The sequence below is a fragment of the Panicum virgatum genome, chromosome 8K, assembly GCF_016808335.1.
Source record: "Panicum virgatum strain AP13 chromosome 8K, P.virgatum_v5, whole genome shotgun sequence".
Taxonomy (NCBI): Eukaryota; Viridiplantae; Streptophyta; class Magnoliopsida; order Poales; family Poaceae; genus Panicum; species Panicum virgatum.
Genome location: NC_053143.1, coordinates 10888235 through 10899020, shown reverse-complemented (window position 1 = coordinate 10899020; position 10786 = coordinate 10888235). Strand labels below are relative to the sequence as shown.

Below are 10786 nucleotides of genomic sequence, written 5' to 3'. Positions count from 1 at the left end.
GAATACGAGCCCAACCCTTTACCCGCCCTACCTCCAGCATCATCCAAGCGATTTCTTGATTTATTTATTTGCTAATAAATACTAGTTATTTGGAAACTGATTTTTAAAAATTGCCTAAGCAATGGTAATGTGCAGGACCTATGTTCACTTGTTCCATATCCAAAATGGAAGTGTATAGGATGGGCGCGCCAGCTGCACTGTTGGCGTGCCTCCTTTTCACACACCTTCTCTCAGAGGTTAATTAACTTGCTTTTTTCTGACTTCTACTTAGTTTGTTTCATTTTCCTGCGAAACACAGCAACAACAACAATATCATCGTTCTCATCATATCATGCTAAACTTTACCACTGCTGCTTTTTCCCCCCAACTAATAATGAGTTTTGTATTTTTCGAATGCATTGCCGAGATTGATGTCATGTTTCTCTCTTTGCCACAAAACACTCGACTTATTGTTGTTCAAATGGTTCGGCATCAAAAGATGCCTAACCGGCAGAGAACTCAGGTCCAAAATGAGCATGATGAACTTGGCAACATCAAATGAAACATCATTAATTATTTAGAAGAATAATTCCAGAGTTTTTTTTTATGTGTGCCTTTTCCTGATCATGATCTACGCATGTGCAGGCCAGGATCACCGGTGCCGAGACCGTGAAATTGACGACCACCCCAATCTTCCCTCAGATCCCACGAGGCCAGACAAGCAAAGACTTCCAGGTCCTGGTGCGCGTCGAGGCGTGTCCCCGTCGACCTCGCCGTGGTGCTCAATGTCGGTGGCGGCATGGCGCTGCTGGATTCGGTGAAGAAGGCCGTCCTGTTTATCATCAGACAGCTCCGTGACGACGATCGTCTCGCCGTCGTTGGGCCGTCCAGCAATCGGCTCTTCGGAGAGACGGCCACTGGTTTTCTCGACATCCGCGATGCGCGGCGCAACGCCGGAAACTCACTGGACAAGCTGCAGCCCCGTCCCCGTGATGGCCATGCTCAGCAAGGCTCTGGCTTGAAGGAGGCCATCAAGGTTTTTTTTTTTTGGGAAAAGGAAACGTCTTCGGTCTCTGCAACCACACACAACTAAATTTTTACAAAATTCTCAGCATAGAAGCTGACAAACGTTATGGAGGACATGTCGCGTTTTACTTTTTTTTTTTGAAAATGACGTCAATAAGTTTCTGGACTCTGTGACCGCGCACGGTCGAGTTTGAATTTGAGAAATGGCCGTGTACACCTGCTGCTGATCTTGACTGAAATCGTCGCAGATGCTTTCGGAGCTGCCGGCGACGACGAGTAGCCGCGCGAGCTTCATCATCTTGGTGACGGACACCAAGGAGAGCAGCAGGTTCAGCAAGCTGCCTCGCGAGTTCCTCAAGAACCACCCCGTCGTCCACACGATCGGCGTGGGTGCGGCGCACGACCCCAAGGCTCTGCTCTCCATCGCCGAGGAGTCCCATGGCACCTACTCCTTCGTCGCCGACGGCGAGAGCACGAACAGCGTCGCCGGCGCCGTCGCCGTCTGCCTAAGCGGGATCAAGGCCGTCGCCGCCGTCGGCACGCGCGTCAGCGTCGAGGCGGCCGTCGGGAGCGGCGTCAGGGTCGAGAGGATCGAGTCGGGGGGATACGGTAGCGCCATCTCCGGCGACAGGGCGTCCGGCGAGGTCACCGTCGGCGTGCTCTACGCCGGCGAGGCGAAGAGCTTCATCGTCCACCTCAACGTGCCTGCTGTTCCCGCGTCGACGTCGGCCTCCGTCGACGGCTGCTGCGACAAGCAAGAGCTGCTCACCGCCAGCTTCTTCGGCCACCACCGGCTCCGGCGTCCCTTCTCCACCGAAGATCCAGGCCACCTTGTCGGTGCAAAGGCCGCCGCCGGAAGGCGTCGCCATCGCCGTCGCCGCCTCGCTGCAGAAAGTCCCCGTCCCCGCGGTGATGGACCAGATCGTCCAGTTCGGCGTTCTGGACATGGTGACCACCTTCGTCGAGAACGAGATTTGGGAGCTCAGCTCCATCACGGCGGAGGTGGGCGCCGCCATGGCGACGAAGCTGCAGAGCCGGTGGGAGGAGTTCATGCAGGCCCGTCAGTTCTGGAGCGGTCTGGACCTGGGGGTCCTCGAGATCGAGATCAACAAGATGGTGACCGTCCTAGCGGCAGCCGGGAGCGGCGGCGGCTCGTCGTCCTCGCCGCTGTCAGCGACGGCCTACATGCTGTCGTGGTTGTCGAGCTACCAGACGCAGCGGCCGACGGCGATGGGCTCGCCGGGCAGCGTCGCCCCGGCGTTCGCCACGCTGAGCGTGCAGCTCACGGTGCAGGAGGCGGCGACGATCGTCGTCACGGCCGCGCCTGGTGGAAGCTTGGGCGGCGGCTGGCCGCCGTGCCAGTGCGACGACGGCTGCGTGGAGCCGCGCCCGCCGCCGGTGTTCCTGCCGTCGGGGCGCGACGACGACACCTACCGCGTCAACGCGTCGTACCCGGTCCTGCTGCTGGACGCCATCAACCTAGCTGCTAACCAAATGTACCTGGTACGTGCCTTCATAAACCTCACTCACTACCGGAAACCGGTAATTCGCGGTGTGCCTAAGAGTTCGCCGTGCGCAAACCATCGGGCACACAGCGAAGAGAGCCTTTGTCGTGGGCCAAACACAGAACACACGGCCAAAATAAAGCCCACGGCGGAAGGAGGCTTCGCCGTGTGCCCTAACCTTGGCACACGGCAAAATGATTTTTGCCGTGTGCCTCAGATCGGCACACGACAAAGACAGGGCCACGTGGCCAGAGCATCACGGTCGGTCAACGCCGTCACATTTTGTCGTGTGCCTCCGTTAGGCACAAGGCGAATTTACATCTGTACCGTGTGCCACATAGAGGCACACGGCAAACATAGCGCCACGTGGCCCGTCGATCACGGCCGGTCGACGTCGTCATATTTTGCCGTGTGCCAAGATCTATGGCACACTGCAAAGAATCTTTGTCGTGTGTCCTAGATCGGACACACGGCGAACTCCCGCGCACTTATTAACTCTCTGGCTCACTGACGCTCTCTCTGGTCTCTCTCGCTCACTCGTTCACCGCCGCGCCGGACGCCCCGCCCCGCCCCGCCGCCGCCCCTGTGCGCCGGCCCGGCCGGCCCCGCCCTGCTCGACCCATCAACCACACGGAGCTGGCGGGGGCGGGATTGGGTCACGTGCCACCACCACCAGCGCCTCCGCCTCCGCCGATCGCCGGACGCCACGCCGGTTCACGCCTGCGGCCCTTAGCCGCGCCCTGCGCCGCATTGTCGCAGCCGCCCCCTTCGCCAGTTCGCCCTTGCGCCACCTCCGCCGGCCGTCGGATGCCGCCGTCACCGGTTCGCCCCTGCGTCCCTGTGCCGCTTCTGCGGACCGCCAGACGCCGGTTTGCCGCTGCGGGATTGCTTCAATTTTTGGTATGAAATTTGTGAAATTGGAACCCTAATTGTAGCTCTGCAGCTCATAGGATTTATGGATTCATGAATCGATTGATTTTGATGCATGGATTCATGAGTCGATTGATTTTGATGCACTTTCATACTTTGTTTGTACTTTGTAGATCTCATTTAAGTTCAAAATAAACTTTGTAGATCTCGTAGACCAGACAAGTAGCTTTTTTTTCCATGAGCATTAGAAATCGGAGACCAGTAGCTTTTTTTCATTTGAACTAGTATGTTAGAAGTATTTGTATTATAATTTATGCAACTTTAGTATTTAACTATTTAATTTAAGATCTGGAATGTAATTTATGTTCATGGTAACCATTTTTTGTGAGGTTTAAATTTTATTACCGAATTATATATGGATTGTACCGAATTGCAAGTGAAATAAAATGTCGTGGCATACCCTTTTTGAAATCCTAGGTTCGCCACTGCCCTGCCCGGCCCCGCCGCCACCCCTGCGCATCGGCCGGGCCCCGCCCCGCTGCTGCTGCGTGGCGCGCAGCGCCGTCGACCTGCAGGAGCCGCCCCTGCTGGAGGTCTCGCGCCTCCCGCCGTCGCTGCTGGAGCCCGCGCGAGGAGGTCCCGCGTCGCCCATCCCTGCTGGAGAGCCGCCCGCCGCCGTCTCCTGCGCCTGACCTCCGGCGCCATCCGCAGCTCCTCCTGCCACGCCATCCCGCGAGGAGGTCCAACGCCGCCAGGCCTAGGCTCTCGTACTGCCGCGCCACCGTCCGCGGTACGCATAAAACTGAACTTTAGGATCACTTGCTTCCACAAACAAAACCACATATTTAGACTTCCTAGCACACGGATTCAGAAGAAAGGGGGTGAAACAAACTAGTGGAATACAACAGCAGGCTTCAGTATTTAATTTTATATTTTTCAAGTGTACAGGTGCTTTACCTAATAGGATTTCTTAGAAATTCGGCTTCTACATGCAATTCCATTTTTTAAAAAAACTGTCATGCAGTTCCATTTCTTTTAAAACTGTCATGCAGTTCCATTATACACAACTCCAATAATTAATTTGTGCCAGTTATTCTCCCAACTCAGTTATTTTTTTCTTGGGACTCAGTTATCCTTGTCTGACCACTCAGTTATTCTGGTATGCGGCCTCAGTTATCCCCCCTCCCAGGCACCTCCTCCAAATCCAAGACCGCGGGGAGGCCACCTCCACAACCTCCTCCACATCGGGCGAATCCGGTACCCCAGATCTTTACATGCATTTCTAATCATCGCATTCTACCTACAACAACATCAGCAAACCCAGATCCACAGGTGAAATTTGTCTGTGTTTGCTTTGGTGGAGCCATTCAAATATCAAAGTTCTCACCAAATCCTATGACATTACGGAAGAAGTTCTCCAAGATGATTAGCTGGTTAGGTGGGTGTCTGCCATGTAGCAACTGTGCGACCCATGTCAGCTGCTTCTCCAGCACCAACCACGACAACCCCGTCGTCACCATCAACTACTATGGCAATACTCCAAGGGAAGGAGAAAGTAGTGGTCACGGTAGCCAGATGGAAGGAGGAAGCCAAGGTCGCGGTAGCCAGCAAGATGCTTTGCCGGATCTTATATCGATGTAATTGCTGGAAAGGCCTTGTAAGATGGATTTCTGTTGCCTGATCTGTATGCATGTACATCTAGAGTATCAGTTTGCATGCTACAGAGTATGTGATTTGTTATGGACTTGTTTGGTGATACTTGTGAGCTTGGTGGTGGACTTGGTTCGATTTGTGGACTTGTGATGATATCTATGTACTATATGTGTGATATGTGGACTTGTTTGGTGATATATGTGATATTTGAGACATTTGTGTGATATATGTGATATTTGAGCGATATGTGTGATATGTGAGGTGTTTGATTTGCAGGAGCTGAAACTAAAAACAAAAATAAAATTGAATTTTAGACAGCTTTGCCGAGTATTTTCGCTAAAACACTTGGCAAACAGGCCCTTTGCCGAGTGTTTTGGCCAAAACACTCGGCAAATCTAGGTGCCGAGTGCCATCACTTTGAATTTTTTTTATTTTAATCCTTTTTAATCTAATATTTTATAAATAACCCGTACCGATCTAAATTTGCGAAAACTAGCCCTTTTGGTCGATGGGTGTGCGTGGAGCGACTCTTTGTTGAGTCCCGCCAAGCCTCGTGGCGCGACCATTCAGCTGGTCCCGCCAAGTTTATTGGCGCGACTCTTAATATAGTCACACCGTGGAATTTGGCATGACTTGTTGGTGCCATTTTGGCCCACGGCAAAACTGGTCGATGTCTGTGCGTGGCACGACTCTTTAACGAGTCACGCCACACCACGTGGCGCGACTTTTAACGCAGTCACGCCGTGGAATTTGGCGTGACTAGTTGGTGCCATTTTGTCCCACGGCAAAACTGGTCGATGGGTGTGCGTGACGCGACTCTTTACTGAGTCACGCCACCCCACGTGGCGCGACTCTTAACGCAGTCACGCCGTGGAACTTGGCGTGACTAGTTGGTGCCATTTTGGCCTAAGGTAAAACTGGTCGATGGCTGTGCGTGGCGCGACTCTTTACTGAGTCCCGCCACTCTACTCGGCGCTACTCAGTGAAGAGTCACGCCACACGCAACCACTGACCATATCTGCCGTGGGCATATTTTGTGCCAACTGGTCACGCCAAGTAAAATAGCGCGACTCCTCGATGAACAAACATTTAGTGAAATATTTCACATTCATTAACACATAAATAACATAAACACATACTCCAATTCATTGTCACTTTTTTTTCAAAATAAACCACCAAAGTGACTATCCAGAATAAACAGCCACTCTACCAAATGGCTGAACATGTCCAGAATAAAATCTGCTGATAATCTTACAACATTCCACAATAGAAGTTGCAACTAAAATGGCGCGACTCCTCGATGACCCAAGCATCCAGCCGCAATAGCAAAATAGAAGCATCCTCACCAAAGTTGTTCATATCGGAGGTCACAAGCAAAAGATATCAACCACACTAATACAAGAGGTCCAGTGACAAACTAAATTTAGGCAACATTTGATTCAACAGTACATCGATGTTAGCCAACATGTTTCCATCTAAGTTACATAGTTCCATCTACATCTACTCATACTTCACTCGTACCCAACATGCTTGTGGAGGCTACCAAGCCTTGTTCAAACATACCTAGTACCATGCTAGTCATGGGACGGATGTGGGGTGAAAGGTTTCTTGGGACGACGAGGGTGGCCCGGCTTAGTAGCTAGGACGTTAGCGCTCCCGACATCAGTGTGATCCCGTGCCCGTGCCCTTGTCCGCCTCTTTGGTCGTGGAGTATCTTGCGTGGGCTCTGGAGCGTCCGGAATCTGTGAGAAGCCAATCTCATCGTGGCCGTAGTCAAGATCTTCACCATCTGAGCTTGATGTCTCCTCAGACTCCTCACTGACGATGTCTTGAGTGGGTCTCTCCTTGCCCCTCCTACGAGGGGTTCCAATACTGAGAGCACCGGATCGGCTGCGACGTCCTCCTATTAGAGAGAATTGTTTAACATATATGTAAGTAAAAACAAGCATAAAGTAGTAGAAATGGAAATAACATTGCTAATGTCCCACCTGTAGATGAGGTGCCCAATGAAGTACTCGTGCTTCTTGTACCGCGATGGCGTGACCCGGAAGGTTCACCATCATCGGCCGCTGGTTGTCCTTGTCCCGCTATGCAGTTCAGTTTGAATGCCATTTTTTGGCAACCCCGTCTAAACCTCTACATTGCATTTCAGCACAGAATTCGAAAGACACTAATCATTGAGAACTGAAAACTAAATTCATTAGACATATTAGAGGGAATTGTACATATTCTACCTGTAAGAATCCCCTCAGCACGGTGGCCTCATCCGGAGATCCTATTGGCACCCTCAACGCTTGTCCCGCCTCGTTATCAAAACGACTAAGTTGCTGCCCCTGCAAATGCATAGGTCGCACAAGTTATTATGCCATAAAAATTCTACAAACTACTTAACAAGTTAGGTCATAAAGATGTAGGACATTGCAATATTTTCAAGTGTTGTGCACTACAACTTACAATGTAGTCTTCAAAGGGTCCTCGCTCGGGCTGCGTACCCATTCTCGTGTGAGCATCATATTCGGCAAAGACATCTTCGGGGTCCGAAGGTAGATCCTCGATGTGGGTATCGTCCAATGCAGCCTTGAGCTTTAGCCGTGTGTTTTGCTTCAACCAGTCCAAATATATATTGAACTGGACCTCACGGTGAACAGGGCCACCATAAACTATGTTGTTGCCTCGACCATTCCAAGCATTCACATATGCAAGGTTCTTCTCCTCCCAGTTTTTGGCACCCCACTGCTTCCGTCTATCAGTTCTACATATAATGTATGCAAGAATTAATGTATTTGTAAAACATGCAAATATTTTCCATAGAATGAGATTGCATAAAATAAATAACCATACCCGTGCAAATCATGGCTAGTATTAATATACTCAGGCGGACAAGACTGAAGTATTTCAAATTGGCGCATCACCCAATTTGGAAGGTGGTACTCAACAATGTAATAGCAAATAAGAGGGCAAACTGAGCGCCAGTATTCATTATCCCTCATGCATTGCGGACTAAGATTCATGTTTTGCACCTCCATGCGATTGTATGGTTGCCATTCAACCTAATACGACATGTTCAATATGATTACAACAAATTGAGGACGATATATTACACGAATTGCGGTAGACGAGGTGGTTATAGGCTTACGTGTGCAGCATTTAGGCAATCAAGGGCATTGTTGAAGTCTATGTACCGCCTTCCTGGATTACCCTGCACGGTACCAATATTGTTCCATAACCAACCCACTGTAGCCACAGCCTCTCCCTCGTATAATGGCGTAACCTTAGATATAACAATAAATAATGACATTAGCGAATTTTAAAGATTACCCAAACCTAACAACAACAATGCAAAAGTAATGAACAAATAAAATACTTACTCCATGAGCATAACGCTCCGGCCGGCCAACAGGAAGGCGCTCCCACATCCACAGTTGTAATAGGTAAGCACAACCACCAAGATTTGCACTATCTTTGCTCTGCCTACAAGTATCACACAGCTGACGGTACAACCACCCAAGTGTTGCGTTCCCCCAGCTGAAAGTGGCAATATTGTCCCAGTCTTGACCAATTAGTTCTAGCCACATCCATGAGATTGTGTTCCCGCTCGAATCAGGAAATAGAAACCTGGCGATCAAATGCCATAGCCATGCCCGAGCGAACCTAGCAACCATCCCGCCATTAGCATCCGCTCCAGGTGGTGTACCAAAATGTTGCGTCAACCAAGCTGAGGTCACTCCTGTAGGCCTCTTATCATTCGTGTCCTCCGGTGGTTCGGGTGGGTGCACTCCAAACAACAGCTCCACTCTTTCTCTCCATCCATTTGGACAGATGCTACCAGTTACGGCTCTACCATCTATACGAAGCCCAAATAGCATTGCCACATCTTGGAGTGTAATTGACATCTCACCGCTGGGAAGGTGGAATGTGTGTGTCTCAGGCCTCCACCGGTCCACCAGAGCTGTTAAAGCTGCATTGTCCATACCGGGGAGGCCCTCCTTGACTAGCCACGCCAACGGGAGGAATCCAGCCTGTTTTAGGTACGGTGCGTACCTATCATCCCACCGCAGAGGCTTGTGAAGACGGGGGCGTAGAGGCTTCAAAACCTACAAAAATATCAATGAACTTTATAATCAACTAAAATCAAATTAATGACTTCACAAAAATAAAAACGAACACAAATTCACCTGCGTACGCTCTTCTTGTATCTTGCCACGGTGTCGCTCATCATAATGCATCTCCAGGAGAGGGTAGCGCGGGTGGTGTGCCATCTACATACAAAAAGTAGGGAACCAGGGAGGTAGGGAAGCAATATCATCAGGGAGGCTTCCATTGAAGTGATTTCCAGAAATATCAAGCACTTGAAGACTCAAATTTTTGGATGAGGAACCAGGCATAGTAGGCTAGACTCACCTCTGTAATCGAGGGAACCAGGGGCGGATCTGGATCCGGCGGCATGAATGGCCCTGGCGGAGCGGCAATGGCGGCGGCCGGTGGCGGCTGGTGCTCCGCAATGGCAGCGCTAGGGGGCGCGTGGGTGCAGGGCGCTAGGGGCCGGTCGCCAGACCGCGGGTGGGGGGCGGCTGCAGGGCGGGCGGCAACGCCGGCCGCGGGGGAGCTTGCTGCAGTGCTCCGGCGGCCGCAGGTGGCGAGCGGCTGGGTGGGTCGCGGGCGGCGGTCAGCCAGGTCTCCTGGACACAAGATAGAAGATAGGGAACTGAGGAATTGGACTAGGGTTTGTCGGTGGGCCGAGTCAAAATCGGCGGAGTCGCGCCACGGAGCATGGCGCGACTCAGTCGCGCCAAAGCATGTGGCGCGACTCTGCCTTGCCACGACATCCGCTGCATCGCGCGTGAGCCAGCGTGACAGCATGGTCTTGCCAAAGCATCTGGGTGGAGTCTTTGCCGTGTGGACAGGTTTGGGCACACGGTGAAATTTATATGTTTGCCGTGTGCCAAGAACTGTGGTACATGGCAAAGATGAATTTGAAAACAAAAAAAAGGAAAAAAATTTTTGCTGTGTGTCCTAGATTGGACACACGACGAACTCCCGCGCACTTATTAACTCTCTGGCTCACTCACGCTCTCTCTCTCTCTGGTCTCTCTCAATCTCTCGCTCACCGCCACACCGGACGCCCCGCCCCGCCCCGCCACCGCCCCTGTGCGCCGGCCCAGCCCGGCCCCGCCCCGCTCGACCCGTTGACCACACGGAGCTGGCGGGGGCGGGATTGGGCCACGTGCCGCCACCACCTCCGCCTCAACCGACCGCCGGACGCCACGCCGGTTCACGCTTGCGGCCCTGAGCCGGGCCCTGCGCCGCACTGTCGCAGCCACCCCCTTCGCCAGTTCGCCCTTGCGCCACCTCCGCCGGCCGTCGGACGCCGCCGTCACCGGTTCGCCCCTACGTCCCTGCGCCGCTTCCGCGGACCGCCAGACGCCGGTTTGCCGCTGCGGGATTGCTTCAATTATTGGTATGAAATTTGTGAAATTGGAACCCTAACTGTAGCTCTGCAGCTCATAGGATTTATGGATTCATGAATCGATTGATTTTGATGCATGGATTCATGAGTCGATTGATTTTGATGCACTTTCATACTTTGTTTGTACTTTGTAGATCTCATTTAAGTTCAAAATAAACTTTGTAGATCTCGGTTACCAGACAAGTAGCATTTTTTTCCATGAGCATTAGAAATCGGAGACCAGTAGCTTTTTTTTTCATTTGAACTAGTATGTTAGAAGTATTTGTATTATAATTTATGCAACTTT

The 10786-nt window shown here is 51.6% G+C and overlaps 1 protein-coding gene and 1 long non-coding RNA gene across 2 annotated transcripts; both read right to left on the bottom strand.

Moving 5' to 3' along the window:
• Positions 1-6607: 6607 nt before the first annotated feature.
• LOC120645431 lies at positions 6608-7656 on the bottom strand. Its single transcript, XM_039922215.1, has 4 exons — positions 7488-7656; positions 7268-7366; positions 7022-7169; positions 6608-6936 (listed from the first exon to the last, which is right to left on the bottom strand). The coding sequence occupies exons 1-4, from the start codon at positions 7527-7529 to the stop codon at positions 6608-6610; spliced, it is 618 nt and encodes a 205-aa protein (XP_039778149.1). The 5' UTR covers positions 7530-7656.
• Positions 7657-7883: 227 nt separating this feature from the next.
• LOC120646149 lies at positions 7884-8457 on the bottom strand. The gene is made up of 3 exons (XR_005664295.1): positions 8402-8457; positions 8170-8304; positions 7884-8083 (listed from the first exon to the last, which is right to left on the bottom strand). It is a non-coding gene; the product is annotated as an uncharacterized LOC120646149 (long non-coding RNA).
• Positions 8458-10786: the final 2329 nt, after the last annotated feature.